The sequence below is a fragment of the Salvelinus sp. IW2-2015 genome, linkage group LG33, assembly GCF_002910315.2.
Source record: "Salvelinus sp. IW2-2015 linkage group LG33, ASM291031v2, whole genome shotgun sequence".
Classification (NCBI taxonomy): Eukaryota; Metazoa; Chordata; class Actinopteri; order Salmoniformes; family Salmonidae; genus Salvelinus; species Salvelinus sp. IW2-2015.
Window position 1 is genome coordinate 19,717,187 of NC_036872.1, and position 21,426 is coordinate 19,738,612.

The following is a 21,426-nucleotide window of genomic DNA, read 5'->3' on the forward strand; positions in this document are numbered from 1 at the left end:
ATTTAAATATTCACAGTGTAGGTTAGAAAAAGTATGTAAACCCCTAGGCTAATGACTTCTCCAAAAGCTAATTGGAGTCAGGAGTCAGCTAACCTGGAGTCCAATCAATGAGACGAGATTGGAGATGGTTAGAGCTGCCTTGCCCTATAAAAAAGCACTCACAAAATTTGAGTTTGCTATTCACAAGAAGCATTGCCTGATGTGAGCCATGCCTCAAACAAAAGAGATCTCAGAAGACCTAAGATTAAGAATTGTCAACTGGCATGAAGCTGGAAAGGGTTACAAAAGTATCTCTAAAAGCCTTGATGTTCATCAGTCCACAGTAAGACAAATTGTCTATAAATGGAGAAAATTCAGCACTGTTGCTACTCTCTCTAGGAGTGGCCATCCTGCAAAGATGACTGCAAGAGCACAACGTAGAATCCTCAATGAGTTAAGAAGAATCCTAGTGTCAGCTAAAGATTTACAGAAATCTATGGAACATGCTAACATCTCTGTTGACGAGTCTACGATACGTAAAACACTAAACAATAATGGTGTTCATGGGAGGACACCACTGAAGAAGCCACTGCTGTCCAAAAAAACATTGCTGCAAGTCTGAAGTTCACAAAAGAGCACCTGGATGTTCGACAGGGTTACTGGCAAAATATTCTGTGGACAGATTAAACTAAAGTTGAGCTGTTTCGTAGGAACACACAAAACTATGTGCAGAGAAAAAAAGGCACAGCACACCAACATCAAAACCTCACCTCAACTGTAAAGTATGGTGGAGGGAGCATCATGGTTTGGGGCTGCTTTGCTGCTTCAGGGCCTGGACAGCTTGCTATCATTGACTGGAAATTGAATTCCCAAGTTTATCAAGACCTTTTGCAGGAGAATGTAAGGCTATCTGTCCTCCAATTGAAGCTCAACAGAAGTTGGGTGATGCAACAGGACAATGACCCAAAACACAGAAGTAAATCAACAACAAAATGGCTTCAACAGAAGAAAATACGCTTTCTGGAGTGGCCCAGTCAGCTTCCTGACCTCAACCCGATTTGAGATGCTGTGGCATGACCACGAGCAGTTCACACCAGACATCCCAATAATATTGCTGAACTGAAACAGTTTTGTAAAGAGGAATGGTCAAAAATTCTTCCTGACCGTTGTGCAGGTCTGATCCGCAACTACAGAAAACGTTTGGTTGAGGTTATTGCTGCCAAAGGATGGTCAACCAGTTATTAAATCCAAGGGTTCATATACTTTTTACACCCTGCACTGTGAATGTTTACACAGTGTGTTCAATAAAGACATGAAAATGTATAATTGTTTGTGTGTTTATTAGTTTAAGCAGACTGTGGTGATCTATTGTTGTGACTTTAAATTTTATGACCAATTTATGTAGTAATCCAGGTAATTCCAAGCGGTTCACATACTGTTTCTTGCCACTGTACCTTCCCACAACAGGAAAGTGGTGTAATGTAGATCTCTGGTATGTGTTCTGTCAACTGTTGCCAGGCAACCTTTCAGAAGGCTCCACAGCCAAATGCAGCGATTGTTAACAAGCAACAGGGCCTTGAAAAAACTCTACCAAAAACTCAAAAGTAAATTAGTTTGATCCTGTGGCTCTCACACCATTTTATGGGATTGGCTTTCCCTTTAATGGGTCTGTTATTTTTTTCTTTATCTACAACCCTAATGCTTTAGGATGGGCTCTCGGACACTTTCTTTGGCTGTGGAGGAGCAGCTTCGTAGCCTCTGTCTGAAGGACTTTCCATGTGGGCATGGCTGTTGGGTGAGTCCACAAGCCATTTATGTATGAAGCTTTTTTGGCCACACATCAGATCAGGTTGGTGCAAAAGAGGGCAGACAAACTTGTGTGATTTCACTCAAAGATCCTAAGTCTCAATGTAATGGAATGGATGGTGCCAGAGATATATATATATATATATATATATAGTACATGGCTCTTGATGGTGCCATCCAGCGAGCAAGGTCACCTCTTGGTGGTTTCCTACTTTTTTCATGTACAAGTAGTGGATATGAATGAGGTGGACCAAAATACCATTGATTAACAGAAATGGAATGCTTTTTACCTCAACGGCATGTTCCTGTGCTGTTGTGTTTAGAGCAAATCCAGAGGGAGTATCTTTGAGGAACATAGTTGGGGCTACAGCGAGCAGGACGAGGGGAGAGAAGGTGCAGCCAAGGAGGAGGAGGAGGCCCTTATGGAGCACTTGACCAGTCCACTGTCCCCATGGCGACATGAGGGGTCATGGAGCCCCCAAGCCCCAACACTGAGAGAGCTGTCCGTGCGAACACCTGAACTTCTCCATGGCAACTTCATATTCAGCCACTTCAACACTCTACGTATTGTAGACAAGGGTGTGAGTATCTTAGCTGTCTGATAGCCAATGCTCACAAGCCTTGATTTATTTGTTGAGAAATCTTTTGGCTCCCGTTTATATTACCAGCCTTTATATAGCTGTCCTACTGAAATAAACAATTCATCCAACATTTTATTTTGTACAGTAATCGGCAATTATAGTAAGAAGTGCCATCACTTTGAGCAGGGCAGGCACAATGTGTGATGAATGCATTATTTGATAAGTCCCAGCAGTGTCATCTCGCATTTTCAAAAGACCAGCTATATAGAGGAAGACCCTCCCCCATATGTTCCTATCTATTTGAATGTGAATTCATACTGTCAGTGAATGGGTATTTTTGTGTGCATCAGGTCTCCATAGTCGATGATGGCGTGCTCAGGTTCTCCAATCTAAGAGAGTTAGTGCTGAGTGCCAACAAAATTTCTGAACTACAAGCAGAGTACCTGCCCTGCACTTTACAAGTGAGTCACACAACACAGGGAGAGGAGGGGCTGTGGCACATCAACCCATGTCTCATTGAATCCCACCACAGGGACACTCAGAGCGCCATTCGTCTGCACTGAACTATAGTAGGAGGAGTGATTCTGTGGAGTTAGGGTTGAGCCAGGATGTGGACATGAAGCTAGGGTGGGTTAAGTTTAGGGTTGAGCCAGGATGTGGACATGAAGCTAGGGTGGGTTAAAGTTAGGGTTGAGCCAGGATGTGGACATGAAGCTAGGGTGGGTTAGGGTTTAGGGTTAGGGTTGAGCCGGGATGTGGACATGAAGCTAGGGTGGGTTAAGGTTAGGGTTGAGCCAGGGTGTGGACATGAAGCTAGGGTGGGTTAGGGTAAGTTAGGGTTGAGCCGGGGTGTGGACATGAAGCTAGGGTGGGTTAGGTTAGGTTGAGCCGGGGTGTTGACATGAAGCTAGGGTGGGTTAAGGTTAGGGTTGAGCCGGGATGTGGACATGAAGCTAGGGTGGGTTAAGGTTAGTGTTGAGCCGGGGTGTGGACATGAAGCTAGGGTGGGTTAGCGTTAGGGTTGAGCCGGGATGTGAACATGAAGCTAGGGTGGGTTAGGGTTAGGGTTGAGCCGGGATGTGTACATGAATTTAAGGTAAGGAGTAGGGTTAGGGTTATGGCTAGGGTTAGGGTTCAACTGCGGTGTGGACATGAATCTAGGGTTTGGTCAAATTGATTAGAAAATTCACAGATGTTGATGTGATGTATCACTAAAAACATTCAAACAAGTAGGCCATATTACTTTTTCTATTATTCATGACATTGGTAGGGTAACCTTTAATATCATTGGGATGTTTTATGAACACTCTGATGCATATAGTGATCGTCTTTGATATCACTGCACAGTCCTTCAATTAAATGCATTGTATGTGTTCGTTTGAAAGGTTTTGGAGCTCTACGCCAACCAGGTTTCTAGCCTTAAAGGTCTTAGCAGCCAGCCTCTACCCTGCCTTCAGCATCTGGGTCTGGGCTGCAACAGGCTGGGTTCCCCCGCAGACATCCAGTACCTCACTGGAACTCTATGGTAAGTGCTCACACACAGGGCAAGTGACAAACAGTACAATTTCAATACTCATCTGCACTTGCTCACAATCACCAGCAGATGACAACAGACTCTAGCAATAATAGGAAGGGACATTACATTCCCTAGCAGTCATATGAATAATAATAACTTTCATTGTATAGCGCTTTTCAATTCAAGTAACAAAGTTATGCACATCATAAAATAATAAAATAAAAGTTCTAACAAAAGTAACCTTTGCGGGTGAAACGGAGGATCTTAGGAAAGGGGGATACCTAGTCAGTTCTACAACTGAATGCATTCAACTGAAATGTGTCTTCCACATTTAACCAAACCCCTCTGAATCAGAGAGGTGCGGGGAGCTGCCTTAATCGACATCCACGTCATCGGCGCCCAGGGAACAGTGTGCTCAGAACGACAGATTTTTACCTTTTGGTTACTGGCCCAACGCTGTGCCCGAAACCTACCTGCCGTCTATCTATAAGGGCCACAACATATTATAGTTACTAAAATACTATTTTCATAAAAAATATGAACTAGCTATCATGTATATTTATTTAGTCGCTATACCATCTAGTCCCAATATGAGAAACATACTTTTACATTTTTTTACCATGGCTGTTCAGGTTGTTTGATTTTGTTATAAGTGATGAAAAGACAGATCCCATACATACAGAGGCAGTTCCACAGCTTCCTCTCACCAGTTGTCAGCTCAGCCCTTGCATTCTGCCTCCCTCTTCAGGCCACGACTGGTATCTCTGGACCTGAGCTGGTCTGGCTTCCAAGGACAGCGTGCCCTAGTGGATGCCCTGGCCACCCTGCCTTGCCTGAGGACCTTGGTGCTGGAGGGCAACCCCCTTACCCTCACCCCTTCCTACCCAGGCTTCATCCTGGACAGCCTCCCGCGGCTGCTCTACCTGGACGCCACACGGGTTACACCGGATGATCACCATCGCTTTGAAGGCCTGGCCAAGATGAGAGGTTAAGCTATCAATCACCACACTATCACCATTGTCTTACATTCTATAGTGTGACAACTACGTCTGCGCTGATCGGTTGAGGGATGAGCGTTGTGTAGTAGTGACTCCACCTGACGTAACAATGCACTAATCACACAAGATTTTTTTTGTTTTTTTTGTCACCTTTATTTAACCAGGTAGGCCAGTAGAGAACAAGTTCTCATTTACAACTGCGACCTGGCAGTTGTAAATGATAGTTGATCTGATTGTACATCGGATTCGCCAGGCATGAATCAGCACCCCTTACCTGTTCAATGATGTGGACACATAGTGTATTTTCATATTGAAGGAGCCTGCCTTACAGTGATTCTTGAAAGTGCATTCTACTCACTAAACCAGTTATTATCTTCCTCTTTATCTCAGGCATTTCCCAGCAGTTGCTTGTGTTCTCATCACTCTGTTAGGCCTGTGCATTTCATCATCAATGAGAGCCAAGTACGCTAGCCAAAAAATCAACTAGATTCAGCCGATCACATACAGTGCCTTCAGAAAGTATGCATACCGCTTTACTTATTTGACATTTTGTTGTGTTACAGCCTGAATTCAAAAGAGATTACAGCCTGAGATTAAATAGATTTTTTCTCACCCATCTACACACAATACCCCATAATGACAAAGCGAAAACAGGGTTTTAGACATTTTTGAAAATTAAATACAGAAATGTCTCATTTACATAAGTATTCACACCCCCGAATCAAGACATGTTAGTCAATTCATGGTAGTCTTTTGAACAACTGGATTATTCTTAAGAAAATTATTCAAGTTCTGTCAAGTTGGTTGTTGATCATTGCTTGACAGACATTTTCAAGTCTTGCCATAGATTTTCAAGCCGATTTAAGTCAAAACTGTAACTAGGCCACTCAGGAACATTCAATATCGTCTTGGTAAGCAACTCCCGTGTTTATTTGGCCTTGTGTTTTAGATTATTGTCTTGCTGGAAGGTGAATTTTTCTCCCAGTCTGTTGGAAAGCAGACTGAACCAGGTTTTCCTCTAGGATTTTGCCTGTGCTTAGCTCTATTCCGGGTTTTAAAAAAATATATATAAACTCCTTAGTCCTTGCCGATGACAAGCATACCCATAACATGATGCAGCCACCACTATGCTTGAAAATTTGAAGAGTGGTACTCAGTTATCTGTTGGATTTGCCCTAGGACATAAAGTTCATTTCTTTTGCAGTTTTACTTTTGTGCCTTATTGCAAACATGTGTTTTGGAATATTTATATTCTGTACAGGCTTCCTTCCTTTCACTCTGTCATTTAGGTTAGTATTGTGGAGTAAATACAAGGTTGTTGATCCATCCTCAGTTTTCTCCTATCACAGCCATTAAAGTCTGTAACTGTTTTAAAGTCACCATTGGCCTCATAGTGAAATCTGAGTGGTTTCCTTCCTCTTCGGCAACTGAGTTAAGAAGGACGCCTGTATCTTTGTAGTGACTGGGTGTATTGATACACCACCCAAAGTGTAATGAATAACTTCACCATGCTCAAAGGGATATTCAATGTCTGCTTTTTACATTTTTAGCCATCTACCAATAGATGCCCTTCTTTGCGAGGCATAGGAAAACCTTCCCTGTTTTTGTGGTTGAACCTGTATTTGAAATTCACTGCTTGACTGGGGGACCTTACAGATAATTGTATGTATGGAGTAGTCAATCAAAAATCATGTTTAACACTATTATTGCACACATAGTGAGTCCATGCAACTTATTATGTGACTTGTTAATCACATGTTTACCCTTCAACTTATTTAGACTTGCCATAACAAAGGGGTTGAATACTTATTGACTCAAGACATTTCAGCTTTACATTTTTTATTAATTTGTAAAAATGTGTAAAAACATAATTCCACTTTGACATTATGGGCTATTGTGTGTAAGCTAGTGACACAATTTAAATTGAATCCATTTTAAATTCAAGCTGTTAACACAACAAAATGTGGAAAAAGTCAAGGGGTGTGAATACCTTCTGAAGGCACTATATACAGTTGAAGTCGGAAGTTAACATACACCTTAGCCAAATACATTTAAACTCAGTTTTTCCCAATTCCTGACATTCAATCCTAGCAAAAATTCCCTGTCTTAGGTCAGTTAGGATCACCACTTAATTTTAAGAATGTGAAATGTCAGAATAATAGTAGAGAGAATTATTTATTTCAGCTTTTATTTCTTTCATCACATTCCCAGTGGGTCACAAGTTTACATACACTCAATTAGTATTTGGTAGCATTGCCTTTAAATTGCTTAACTTGGGTCAAACGTTCCGGGTAGCCTACCACAAGCTTCCCACAATAAGTTGGGTGAATTTTGGCCCATTCCTTCTGACAGAGCTGGTGTAACTGAGTCAGGGTTGTAGGCCTCCTTGCTCGCTTTTTCAGTTGTGCCCACAAATATTCTATGGGATTGAGGTCAGGGCTTTGTGATGGCCTCTCCAATACCTTGACTTTGTTGTCCTTAAGCCATTTTGCCACAACTTTGGAAGTAGGCTTGGGGTCATTGTTCATTTGGAAGACCCACTTGCGTCCAAGCTTTAACTTCCTGACTGATGTCTTGAGATGTTGCTTCAATATATCCACATAATTTTCCTACCTCATGATGCTATCTATTTTGTGAAGTGCACCAGTCCCTCCTGCAGCAAAGCACCGCCACAACATGATGCTTCCACCCCCATGCTTCACGCTTGGGATGTTGTTCTTTGACTTGCAAGCCTCCCCCTTTTTCCTCCAAACATAACGATGGTCATTATGGCCAAACAGTTATATTTTTGTTTCATCAGACCAGAAGACATTTCTCCAAAAAGTACAATCTTTGTCCCCATGTGCAGTTGCAAACCGTTTTTTTTATGGTGGTTTTGGAGCAGTGGCTTCTTCCTTGCTGAGCGGCCTTTCAGGTTATGTCAATATAGGACTCGTTTTACTGTGGATATAGATACTTTTGTACCTGTTTCCTTCAGCATCTTCACAAGGTCCTTTGCTGTTGTTCTGGGATTGATTAAAACTTTTCGCACCAAAGTACCTTCATCTCTAGGAGACAAAACACATCTCCTTCCTGAGCGGAATGACGGCTTTGTGGTCCCATGGTGTTTATACTTGCGCACTATTGTTTGTACAGATGAACGTGGTACCTTCAGGCATTTGGAAATTGCTCCCAATGATGAACCAGACTTGTGGAGGTCTACAACTTTTTTTCTGGGGTCTTGGCTGATTTCTTTTGATTTTCCATGATGTCAAGCAAAGAGGCACTGAGTTGAAATAAGTTAAATAATATGTCTGTAAACAATTATTGGAAAAATTACTTGTGTCATGCACACAGTAGATGTCCTAACCGAATTGCCAAAACTATAGTTTGTTTAACAAGAAATTTGTGGAGTGGTTGAAAAACGAGATTTAATGACTCCATCCTAAGTGTATGTAAACTTCCGACTTCAACTGTATCTCTGTATTATGCGTGTGGGAATACTTTGGAACAGATTTACCAAAATGAAATCCCTTGGAGCTGATTTGCTGGTGGTTTTACAGTCTTTTATGTCCAACAAGTAAAATAATGAAACTTGGGGGGCCAAATAAAATAACCTTGGGAAAATGCATCAGCCTGCTTTTGAAGAGTAAGATGGTTATGTTCCATCCACAGACCGGATAGTGGACCAGGCCATGGCAACAGTGACGGTGCGAAGGATCAGGGGTGTCCCGGACCCACTGCTGACTGTGGATGAGAGTGCCCCTGAGTTCCCTGTGGTCAGCTACAGCTACTTTGTCAACTATGAGTTCCTCAGCCAACCACCCCCTGGCAACAAGGCATGATATCCCATTTTTCTGTTTAGTCATTCAACTTAATTAATTGTCATATTACAATCTAGTTATTGATTGGTCACAGCAGGCTGGCAGTGACACTGCATCCACATCTGATCCAATGACACCCATAGCGGAGAAGATGGATGGGGGCATCGTTGGTATCTATCAGACACCAAAAGAGAACTGTGAGGAGGAAACAACCAACACTCCAATACCAGACACCCCAGCCAGGACAATGGAGAGTTTGGAAACTAACCATTGTTCCATTGATGGTAAACAACTTTCAGTGCTTTCAGAAAGTATTCATACTCCTTGACTTATTCCACATTTTGTTGCGTTACAGCCTGAATTCAAAATTAATTAAACAGATTTTTTTTCTCTCACCCATCTACACACAACAACCCATAATGACAAAGTGAAAACATATTTTTTGAAATCTTTGCAAATTTATTGAAAATTAAATACAGAAATAATTAATTTACATAAGTATTCAAATGCTATGACACTCCAAATTGAGCTCAAGTGCATCCAATAGCCTTTGATCATCCTCGAGATGTCACTTCAACTTGATTAGAGTCCACCTGTAGCCAATTCAATTATTTGGACATGATTTATAAAGAAACACACCTGTCTATATAAGGTCCCACACTTGACAGTGCATGTCAGAGCCGAAACTATACCATGAAGTCCAAGGAACTGTCCAAAGAGCGCCGAGATAGGCTTGTGGTCATATATCTGGGGAAGGGTATAAAACAATTTCTAGAGTGTTGAAAGTTTCCAAGAACACAGTGGTCTCCATCATTAGGAAATTGAAAAAATGTGGAACTACCCAGACTCTGCCTAGAGCTGGCCTTCCGACCAAACTGAGCACATGGGCAAGAAGGACCTTGGTCAGGGAGGTGACCAAGAACCCAATGACCATTCTGACAGAACTACAGAGTTCCTTGGCTGAGATAGGAGAACCTGCCAGAAGCAAATGTCTCTACAGCACTTCACCAATCTGGGCTTTATGGGAGAGTGGCTAGATGGAAGCCACTCCTGAGAAAAAGGCACATGACCGCACGCCTGGAGTTTGCAAAAAGTTATGTGAAAGACTCTCAGATCTTAAGGCAAACGATTCTGTGGTCTGATGAGACAAAAATGTAACCTTTTGGCCTGAATGCAAAGCGCTGTCTGGAGAAAACCAGGCACAGCTCATCACCCGACGAACACCATCCCTACAGTGAAGCATGGTGGTGGCAGTATCATGCTATGGGGATGCTTTTCAGCGGCAGGGACTGGTAAGGATAGAAGAAACAACAAATGGAGCCAAATAAAGGGAAAGTCTTGATGAGAACCTGCTTCAGAGTGCAAACAAATTTAGACTGGGGCAAAGATTTATGTTCCAACAGGACAATGAGCCCAAGCATACAGCCAAAGCAATGCTGTAATTGCTACAGAATAAGAATGTGAAAGTCCTTGAGTGGCCCAGCCAAAACCCAGACGTGAATCCCATTGTAAATCTGTGAGAAGACTTGATGATTGTTGCGCCCTATCTAACGTCACAGAGTTTGAGAAAATCTCAAAATGCAGATGTGCAAAGCTGATACATACCCAAGATGACTCAAAACTGTAATCGCCGCCAAAGGTGCTTCTACAAAGTATTGGGGTATGTATATGAGATATTTCTATATTTCATTTTCAATAAATATGCAAAACATTCTAAACATGTTTTCACTGTGTAGTTATGGGGTTTTGTGTGTGTGTGTATATGGGTGAAAGAAAAATAAAATGGATTAAATATATGTTTAGGCTGTAACACAACAAAATGTGTCAAAGGGTATGAGTACTTTAACTACCACACAGAAGGCTTCCTGAGCAGAAGGCTTCCTGTATTGCAGGTTCTCATCATAAATTAAGGTAGTGTGATCATGATGATAACTTTTGCCAAGTATCAGAGAACACTATGCAGAGTTGTTAAGGGCCAAGGAACATTAATTAAAGGGATATTGTCCAGAAATGTTAACTGAATCTTGTTTTTTTACCTTCAGAGGAGTTGTATTTCCTACAATTTTAATACAAGCTTTACAGAAAGGCCTGTGATGTGAAGATAGACTTCCAGTCATTGCGATAATGCTAATTAGCATGGCTTGCTCAACTACCTTCAAACTGCACGCACAGACACAAAACTACTATCCATGAGTTCATCTGACTCTGGGTAAGTAGAAAATTATTACCAAAATCTCACACTATCCCTAGATTAATATTTGAGGGAAGCAGGACCGTGCTTAGGATGCCTTTTCATTTGATTCCACTAGGTGATTCTTGAAACCTCCATCGCCTGACCTGAGCTTTTACTGATCTCATCCTCTGTCATCTATAAAATCACTCTGTGTCTTTAGTTAGTAACAACTATTTATCTCTCTCTCTCACTGCCCCCATTTTGCAGTGATAATGAACAGCACACATAAGCTGGCATGGGCAGAGTCCATGGACTATGACCACACAAGTGTGCATAGTTTTGGTGACCTGGGGTCCTTCAAGTCCTTTGTCCTTCGTGGGCTCTGGTTGACTGTGGAGGAGGAGAAGGTACAGAACAAAATAGACACTCCGCACCATGCAAACAAAGACAGTTCACATACTCCCACACCCACATACTGAGTCCTCTAGATGCATAGATTTATGTTTAGGTTGATGCATGGATGTCTTGTGAGGATTGAGTTATTGTTATCTGACTATTATTTGGCTTTTTTTAGGTCCTCTCATGGCCTGCCCCTTCAGGAGAACAGCCAATAACCACATCTACAACAGAAAAGAAAGGGGGGAAAGAGGTGATGTTACACAATTTGTAATCTCTCATGGAAGTGACAAACTTTAGCCAGAATTTTACTTCTGGGTAAACGAGATTACACAATTTAACAGTCCTTATAGTCTGGTGATGGAAAGGTTCTCAACAATGTCATTTTTTCAGAAAGGTTTATAGTTTCACTTAACAGCTGATAAACTTTCCTTGTTAGTGGCACCGTATCACATGCCATAACCTGTTTTTCAGCATAGTCATGTAGAAGGTCATTGCTTCCTCATATAATTTATGTGGCTGTTTTGTGTTTGTGGTTAACACAATGACACTCAAACTAGTATAGTTACAGTACATCACATTTTTGAACTGGTTACAATCACTTACAAGCCATGGTAGTGTGAAAAAATATTTCAGATATACTATTAAAAAAGCATAACCATTAATCTGACGAGATCACGTCCAGTGAGTCCATTTTGTTTTTTAATTTATATTTATTTAACCTTTATTTAACCAGGTAGGCTAGTTAAGAACAAGTTCTCATTTACAACTGCGACCTGGCCAAGATAAAGCAAAGCAGTGCGACACAAACAACAACACAGAGTTACACATGGAATAAACAAACATACAGTCAATAACACAATAGAGGAAAAAATGTCTATAAACAGTGTGTGCAAATGAGGTAAGATAAGGGAGGTAAGGCAATAAATAGGCCATAGTGGCGAAATAATTACAATTTAGCAATTAAACACTGGAGTGATAGATGTGCAGAAGATGAATGTGCAAGTAGAGATACTGGGGTGCAAAGGAGCAAAACAATAAATAACAGTATGGGGATGAGGTAGTTGGATGGGCTATTTACAGATGGGATATGTACAGGTGCAGTGATCTGTGAGCTGCTCTGACAGTTGGTGCTTAAAGTTAGTGAGGGAGATATGGGTCTCCAACTTCAGTGATTTTTGCAATTCGTTTCAGTCATTGGCAGCAGAGAACTGGAAGGAAAGGCTTTTGGGGTGACCAGTGAAATATACCTGCTGGAGCGTGTGCTACGGGTGGGTGTTTCTATGGTGACCAGTGAGCTGAGATAAGGCAGGGCTTTACCTAGCAAAGACTTATAGATGACCTGGAGCCAGTGGGTTTGGTGACGAATATGAAGCGAGGGCCAGCCAACGAGAGCATACAGGTCGCAGTGGTGGGTAGTATATGGGACTTTGGTGACAAAATGGATGGCACTATGATAGACTACATCCAGTTTGCTGACTAGAGTGTTGGAGGCTATTTTGTAAATGACATCGCCGAAGTCAAGGATTGGCAGGATAGTCAGTTTTACCAGGGTATATTTGGCAGCATGAGTGAAGGATGGTTTGTTGTGAAATAGGAAGCCGGTTCTAGATTTAGTTTTGGATTGGAGATGCTTAATGTGAGTCTGGAAGGAGAGTTTACAGTCTAACCAGACACCTAGGTATTTGTAGTTGTCCACATATTCTAAGTCAGAACCGTCCAGAGTAGTGATGCTGGACGGGTGGGCAGGTGCGGGCAGCAATCGGTTGAAGAGCATGCATTTAGTTTTACTTGCATTTAAGAGCAGTTGGAGGCCACGGAAGGAGAGTTGTATGGCATTGAAGCTCGTCTGGAGGTTAGTTAACACAGTGTCCAAAGAGGGGCCAGAAGTATACAGAATGGTGCCGTCTGCATAGAGGTGGATCAGAGAATCACCAGCAGCAAGAGCAACATCATTGATGTATACAGAGAAAAGAGTCGGCCCGAGAATTGAATCCTGTGGCACCCCCATAGAGACTGCCAGAGGTCCGGACAACAGGTCCTCCGATTTGACACACTGAACTCTGTCTAAGAAGTAGTTGGTGAACCAGGCGAGGCAGTCATTTGAGAAACCAATGCTTTTGAGTCTGCCGATAAGAATGTGGTGATTGACAGAGTCAAAAGACTTGGCCAGGTGGATGAATACAGCTGCACAGTATTGTCTCTTATCAATGGCGGTTATGATATCGTTTAGGACCTTGAGTGTGGGTGAGGTGCACCCATGACCAGCTCGGAAACCAGATTGCATAGCAAGGTACGGTGGGATTCGAAATGGTCGGTGATCTGTTTGTTAACTTGGCTTTCGAAGACCTTAGAAAGGCAGGGTAGGATAGATATAGGTCTGTAGCAGTTTGGGTCTAGAGTGTCTCCCCCTTTGAAGAGGGGGATGACTGCGGCAGCTTTCCAATCTTTGGGGATCTCAGACGATACGAAAGAGAGGTTGAACAGCCTAGTAATAAGGGTTACAACAATTTCGGCTGATAATTTTAGAAAGAGAAGGTCCAGATTGTCTAGCCCTGCTGATTTGTAGGGGTCCAGATTTTGCAACTCTTTCAGAACATCAGCTATCTGGATTTGGGTTAAGAAGAAATGGGGGAGGCTTGGGCAAATTGCTGTGGGGGGTGCAGGGCTGTTGACCAGGGTAGGTGTAACCAGGAGGAAAGCATGGCCAGCCGTAGAAAAATGCTTATTGAAATTCTCAATAATTGTGGATTTATCGGTGGTGACAGTGTTTCCTAGCCTCAATGCAGTGGGCAGCTGGGAGGAGGTGCTCTTATTCTCCATGGACTTTACAGTGTCCCAGAACTTTTTGGAGTTTGTGCTGCAGGATGCACATTTCTGTTTGAAAAAGCTAGCCTTTGCTTTCCTAACTGCCTGTGTATATTGGTTCCTAACTTCCCTGAAAAGTTTAATATCGCGGGGGCTATTTGATGCTAATGCCGTATGCCACAGGATGTTTTTGTGCTGGTCAAGGGCAGTCAGGTCTGGAGTGAACCACAGGCTATATCTGTAATGGGCTATATCCGTTGTTACAAATATCTATATTTGTAACAACGTAAGCTACCATTTCAGTCATCAGACGATTTTTCTCTGCCTTTTTACAGTATGTAGTAATCCAACACATGATATGTCTAATGGAAACCTTTTATGAACGCATTTATGGTAACAGATACGACTAGCACAAAATAAGTATTATTTTGTCTTTTGGACAGTGTGCGCGACCACCAAGCAACACTTGTTCCAACCAAAAATCAAAAGACAAGAAGAAGAAGAAAGACTCAATAATGGACCTGGTCCAGGACACTCCCATCAGAAGAACCCTGGGCTCGATCCATGTGCCACTACAGGACCTGGTGTCTGGTGATCAGAGAGTTGATGCCCTGTGCAACCTTGGGGTGCTGCTCACAGAGCAAAGCACCAGGGCCATGCCACCCCGAGATAAGGTACTCTGTAGCTTGTGACTCTCCTCTTTCTCTGCAAGCAAAGTACAACTATCAAAGTGAAAATATGTGCCAAAGTTGACACCAGAGGCCCTTTGCTCTACATTATCTATATTAAAGTATTGGGGAAATGCCACAGTACTGGAATTATGAGACTTATTTTTCACTTAAACAAAAACAATAGAACAATGACTACTTTGAACAATTTACACAGTAAATAAATGAAACATGTAGGTCTACTGGAAAAACTGTGCAGATGCAAAGTATGGTAACAGAATTACGGTAAAATCTCCTTCAGTTTTATAGTTTTATTTCAACAATTTCTAGAGTGTTGAAAGTTTCCAAGAACACAGTGATCTCCATCATTAGGAAATTGAAAAAATGTGGAACTACCCAGACTCTGCCTAGAGAAACTGAGCACAGTTTGGTCGCAACTGTGGGTTGACAGTGCATGTCAGAGCAAAAACCAAGCCATGAGGTCAAAGGAATTGTCCGTAGAGTTCTGAGACAGGATTGTGTCGAGGCACAGATCTGGGGAAGGCTACCAAAAAATGTCTGCAGCATTGAAGGTCACCAAGATCACAGTGGCCTACATCATTCTTAAATGGAAGAGGTTTGGAACCAACAAGACTCTTCCTAGAGCTGGCCGCCCGGCCAAACTGAGCAATCGGGGGAGAGGGGCCTTGGTCATGGAGGTGACCAAGAACCGATGCTCACTCTGACAGAACTCCAGAGTTCCTCTGTGGAGATGGGAGAACCTTCCAGAAGGACAACCATCTCTGCAGCACTCCACCAATCAGGCCTTTATGGTAGAATGGCCAGACGGAAGCCACTGCTCAGTAAAAGGCACACGATAGCCCGCTTGGAGTTTGCCAAAAGGCACCTAAAGGACTCTTAGACCATGAGAAACACAATTCTCTGGTCTGGTGAAGCCAAGATTGAACTCTTTGGCCTGAATGCAAAGCATCACGTCTGGAGGAAACCAGGCACCGCTCATCACCTGGCCAAAACCATCCCTACGGTGAAGCATGGTGGTGGTAGCATCATGCTGTGGGGATGTTTTTCAGCGGCAGGGAGACTAGTCAGGATTGAGGGAAAGATGAATGGAGCAAAGTACAGAGAGATCCATGATGAAAACCTGCTCCAGAGCGCAGGTTCACCTTCCAACAGGACTACAACCCTAAGCACACAGCCAAGACAACGCAGGAGTGGCTTTGGGACAAATCTCTGAATGTCCTTGAGTGGCCCAGCCAGAGGCCGGTCTTGAACCCTGTTGAACATCTCTGGAGAGACCTGAAAATAGCTGTGCAGCAATGCTCCCCATCCAACCTGACAGCTTGAGAGGATCTGCAAAGAAGAATGGGAAAAACTCCCCAAATATAGGTGCCAAGCTTGTAGCATCATACCCAAGAAGACTCAAAGCTGTAATCGCTGCCAAAGGTGCTACAACAAAGTACTGAGTAAAGGGTCTGAATATTTATGTAAATGTCATATTTCAGTAAAGAAATGTATACATTTGCAAACACTTCTAAACACCTGTTTTTACTTTGTCATTATGGGGTATTTTGTGTAGATTGATGAAGAAAAAAATCTCTTAAATCCATTTTAGAATAAGGATGTAGCGTAACAAAATGTGGAAAAGTCAAGCGGTCTGAATAGTTTCCGAATGCACTGTACATGTCTGACATGCTTTGTAATTTTCTACAGGACCCAAGTAAGAAAGCCAAACATGACAAGAAGAAGGAGGACAAGAAAACTAAGTCAAGTGCTGACAGTGCAGGGGGGCAGAAGAATGTTGCACCACCCTCTAAAAGTGAGCAAAAATACATAGCAACTGTGTAGGCGTTGATCAGTTCTTAGGCCAGTTTTACCTAGATGAAAAATAGAATCCCTTAGCCTTCCTAGTTTCTAGAGAATAATATATTTGTGTAAGGTACACAATGTACGGGAAAACATTTACAATTCCATGTAAAATGGTACCAAATAAGTTGTTCAGAAGATTAAATATTTCCCTTCATACTTATAGGTAAAGGAAAAGGATGGAAGGAAAGCCAGGCAGATTTCCGCATGGACGACAACTCTGCTCCCAGTCCAAACCAGTTCGAGTCAATGACTGTGGAGTTCACTGTGCATCTGGATAAATGGCATTCAGCCTCAGAAGCTCATCACCTGGTTCACCCATGATGCGCCATCAGCCTAGCTATTTGTAATGAAGAAAAACAAAAAGTTGTCATGACAAAATTTGGGTATTAAAACCAATTACGAACTCAAATTGGTCAAGTTTATGATAATACAATGCACCCTTTTTGTCCCTCATGTTCCTAGTAGCTATATCAAAATATTGTGAAATTCAATTTTCAAAAGTTAATGGATCTAATAGCAGGAACTGGACATAGTCTACGAAAGTCACAAGGAATGAAGAATATCCAAATGACAAAGCGCAAGGCACGCCCTTCAAGGTTATAGGATCAATCGGTGACAATACATTTAATGCAACTTCCCTTCAGGGAAGCGAGGTAACTTGCATTTAGTAACCATAGTCGAGTCAATTCGCAACGATTCTCTAGACGAATATCATAACTTCTTAAAAACGCGGGTATGGTAGTATTTCTAAAGAATTATAACTGGATCAAGCAAATTATAAACGGAGTATTTCAGCAACAGGTGCGCAAACATTGATTGTGCATCCTTCCCGCTAAGGATTGTATGGCGGTAATTGTCGAACAACACTTCAGTTCCCCCCCGAAACTCACTTCCTAAGTAGGCTACAACTATTTTGATGGTCTCTTCGTCTTTGTTTTTAATATCAAGTAAGTGAATTAGTGTTGTATTGAAACTCTTTTTTTAATGGCTAAGAATAAAAATGTTTGAATAGGCGCATAAAAAATGAAAATAAACCAAATATCTTGGGCTTGATAGGATAAATGATCAATTGTTAATCAATCACGCATTATATTGTATTTCCTTGTTTTATAATAAGTAAATACAGTCTAGTATAAAATAACTAGTGTAACTAGTATATAATTGACAAATAGTTTTGTGGTGTAGCCTAAACTATTATCAACTATTATCATAAGGTTCTTTAGGCTTCACCTGAGTGCTGGAACATTATTGAGGTTTTTCAGTTTCTGTTTATAAAACACACAAGACATCTTGCTCTTAAAAGAAAATCAGAATTAAACAAAACTTAAATTGTAACTAAATCAAGTGAGTTTTGGACCCTGTTTCCTTTTTGTAGGCCTATGGGAATCACAGGAGGTTGGTCGCACCTTAATTGGGGAGGACTGGCTCGTGGTAATGGCTGGAGCGGAATTGGTGGAATGGTTTCAAATACCATTCCATTTGCTCCATTCCAGCTATTATTATGAGCAGTCCTCCCCTCTGCAGGCTCCACTGATGGGAATTGCTTGTTGGCTTCATTCAAGCACCCTGTTATTGCTTTACGAAATAAGCAACACAATCTCACATTCAATTCGTGCAAATATGTACAAAAAGTATTTCAGCAGATTTCGTGCATTTTTGTGTGAAAATACACACATTTTTTGTGCGACTTAATTCGTAGGAAAAGACACTTTTGTGTGACTTCATTTTTGGAAAATACCTTTTTGGGGGGCAAACTTCCAAGCAATCTTTTTAAAGTTATTAGAGCAATGCATTTTGGCAAATTATCTTTTACGCAGCCTTTTTATGTGTCCCACATAAAACAAACGTGTTAACAACCCAATATTGTTAATCAACCAGGTTTTATTAATACCAATGCTGTTTTCTATGCTTGTTTTTGCTTAATACTTGGGTATAATGGTGCTAAGCCGCACAAAAATGCACAAAATCTGCTGAAATACTTTTTGTAGATATTTGCACTAATTGAGTGTGAGATTGTGTTGCAACAGGATAGAATAGGGCCGACATATGCAGCTTTTAACAAATGCAGTCTCAGCTAAAGCGGGAACATTGCCTTTAAATTTCAATTACGATGTAAAGCTGAACTTCTGTGATGCGGATTGAATAGAGCCTCTAATTTACCTGTCTAGACACCCACTTGTTAAGCATAGCCTAGGTCTAATGTTGCGTTCATAACCAAGTGGCAAACTCTTCTATCATCTAAATTCTCTGACCTCTGACATCACCCACTAAGGAAATTACCTTGATAACAGCATTTTTGGCAGTTAAATTAAAAAACAAAACATTATTTATAAAAAGCAATTTAAGAATATGGCTTTTGAACACTATGATTTGTTTACAAGCATAATAGCTGTAATTGTAGTTTATGGTTGACACAGCTTGTGGTCAATTAGCATCCAACTGGTATTTCCGACATCACAACTGGTAATTACCACCTTTCCACTTGATTATGAATGCAGCATTACATATTCCACAAACATGGTTTATTATTCTGTGGTGGAGAAAGTCCCAGAGGTAGACTGGGCACCAGCCTGTTTGTGTCATCATGCCACCCCTTGTCATGCCAAACAGCTGACATGATAGCACGAACATACTGTATCTGGGACCAGGCTACCGCAGAGGCACAATTATGTGTGACCTGCATACTTTTGGTATGAGACAATATAAGTTTGCCGCTTGTAGTCTATTGTAGGCTTACTACATATACCGGTAGATACAGTACATACTGAATGACGGCACAAACAGTCATTCTGTTACCAAACTTTGCATCTGCACTGTTCTTCAAGAAAAGGTGTTTTTGTAAAGTTCAGTGGAAATTGTTAAAAGTAGTCCTTGTGCATAGAGTTGTATGGTTTGCTTAACTTTGCAATCATTTGTTTGACTTACATTTTAAAGTGAAACATCTTAGTCTCAGTGTCACTCTGTTACAGTGGAATTGCCCATAGGCTACCAGTGCCAATTATGTCTCCTTGTTGCTAAAACGTATTGTGCTTTCAATTCTTTTCAGAACCATGAGGATCCTCTTCAGAAACCTACGCCTCAGTAGATGGTCCATTGTCATTGGGACTGCATTGGTGTCATTGATTGGTGTCATCTTTATGACGATGGACGTCAATGTCTCACTAACATATAGGGGAGAGCTCAGAGTGTGGCGTAAGAACCACACAGATTGGCATTGGAACACCTCTGCCTCCACCACACCACCGCTGTCACAGCCCACTGTGGATGTTTTCAAGTGTTCCCTCAATGACAGCATGCAGAATATTCCGTCCTCTGTCCCACCTCCCCACCGTAACTTCCTCATGTATAAACACTGCAGGACATTCCCCCGCCTGCTGTCTCCAACACCCTGTGAGAATGACCTTTTTCTCCTGCTGGCCATTAAGTCCACAGCCATCCAGGTGGATCGCAGGATTGCGCTCCGGAGCACTTGGGGGAAGAGGGGATATGTTCAGGGTAAAAGGGTGAAACTGTTGTTCTTGGTAGGTAAGTCGTTAGACAGAATACAGGGATTCCTGCTGCAGCAGCTACTGGAGTGGGAGAGCAGGCAGTTTGGGGACATCCTGCAGTGGGATTTTGAGGACAGTTTTTTCAACCTGACCCTGAAGGAGGTCCACTTCCTGAACTGGTTCACCTGTGAGTGCCAGTGGGCCCACTTTGTGTTCAAAGGGGACGATGACGTTTTTGTTCACACCAGCAATCTGGTTGAATATGTTAAAGGCCACAAGCCGTCTGAGCAACTCTTCGCTGGTGACATAATTTCAAGAGCCTATCCAATCCGGCAGAACCAATGGAAGTACTTCATACCAGAGGAGATGTACCCCAACAAGCCATATCCTCCATACGCTGGCGGTGGGGGCTACCTGATGTCACGTCAGACTGTGCTGAGCCTGGGAGTGGCAGTGTCCAGCACTGACCTCTTCCCCATTGATGATGTCTTTGTGGGCATGTGCCTGCAGAAGATTAATGTCACGCTGACACACCACTCTGGCTTCAGGACCTTTGGGTTCCATCAGGTGGTGTCACATTTCAACCCCTGCATTTACAGGGAGATCATGCTGGTGCACAAACTGAATCCCACCGAGATGTGGACCATGTGGTCTCTACTGCAGGACACAAAGCTGAAGTGCTTTAGATTAAGGATATGAGGCATCAGGTGTTGTGTGTATCTTTCTGTACTTGTCTGTCTCACTACTGTAAAAGAAGCATTCCTTTCATAGAGAAATTATCCTTTTATAAGTTGTCAAAAATAGCTTCCTTTCCTTCATCCATATTAATATTTGAAGTATTCTGACATATTGGCTTTACTGTGTATTCAGTTCAGCAAAGATGGTGTACGAGCCCTACTGAGATTTGACACTTATGACAAGGAAGTTTCTAGAATGTTTCTTGGGTTCTAGGAAGGTCGAACAGAAACTTTAAAAACAGGTCTAGTGAGTTACAGAGGTACTGATGGGTAACAAACTTAACAGGTCTAGTGTGCTGTGGGGGGAGGGGAGCTGTGGTGTAGAATTATTAGAAACAATAAATTGTTTGAGGGAGCAGTGTTTAAAACTTGTCTACTATAGCTGAAATCTGTGGATTGTAAATGTATATTTAAATGTGATGTCATAATGCTTTCTGAAACATGTGGTCATTTCCAGGGTTTTGTCAGCTTCTGTTCAGATGAACTTTATTGCATAGCAGAGCCAGTACTTTCTTATGAGGAAGTAGATTGTGTAAAGAAAATATAAGAGAACAAAATTAAAAGAAATACTGTAATATGAAATGTGTTTGAAGGGTAATTTCATGTG

General features: G+C 41.9%; 2 protein-coding genes across 2 annotated transcripts; both read left to right on the forward strand.

The window, feature by feature from the left end:
- Nucleotides 1-1,526: 1,526 nt before the first annotated feature.
- LOC111958042 (leucine-rich repeat-containing protein 43) lies at nt 1,527-17,003 on the forward strand. Its single transcript, XM_023979221.2, has 12 exons — nt 1,527-1,774; nt 2,109-2,366; nt 2,717-2,827; nt 3,752-3,891; nt 4,631-4,869; nt 8,535-8,702; nt 8,749-8,967; nt 11,124-11,263; nt 11,431-11,505; nt 14,504-14,734; nt 16,439-16,544; nt 16,758-17,003. Exons 1-12 carry the CDS (start codon nt 1,688-1,690, stop codon nt 16,913-16,915), a joined length of 1,932 nt encoding a protein of 643 aa, XP_023834989.2. The 5' UTR covers nt 1,527-1,687; the 3' UTR covers nt 16,916-17,003.
- A 253-nt stretch (nt 17,004-17,256) lies between these two features.
- LOC111958228 (N-acetyllactosaminide beta-1,3-N-acetylglucosaminyltransferase 4) lies at nt 17,257-21,211 on the forward strand. Its single transcript, XM_023979440.2, has 2 exons — nt 17,257-17,541; nt 19,641-21,211. The coding sequence occupies exon 2, from the start codon at nt 19,645-19,647 to the stop codon at nt 20,779-20,781; it is 1,137 nt and encodes a 378-aa protein (XP_023835208.1). The 5' UTR covers nt 17,257-17,541; nt 19,641-19,644; the 3' UTR covers nt 20,782-21,211.
- Nucleotides 21,212-21,426: the final 215 nt, after the last annotated feature.

What these genes read in the sequence shown, in the direction of transcription:
- LOC111958228 (XM_023979440.2), top strand. Translation starts at nt 19,645, where the DNA reads ATGAGGATCCTCTTCAGAAACCTACGCCTCAGTAGATGGTCCATTGTC.
- LOC111958042 (XM_023979221.2), top strand. Translation starts at nt 1,688, where the DNA reads ATGGGCTCTCGGACACTTTCTTTGGCTGTGGAGGAGCAGCTTCGTAGC. An exon ending in TGACTGTGGAGGAGGAGAAG is followed by an intron (nt 11,264 to 11,430) that starts GTACAGAACAAA and finishes GGCTTTTTTTAG; the next exon opens with GTCCTCTCATGGCCTGCCCC. An exon ending in AAAAGAAAGGGGGGAAAGAG is followed by an intron (nt 11,506 to 14,503) that starts GTGATGTTACAC and finishes TCTTTTGGACAG; the next exon opens with TGTGCGCGACCACCAAGCAA.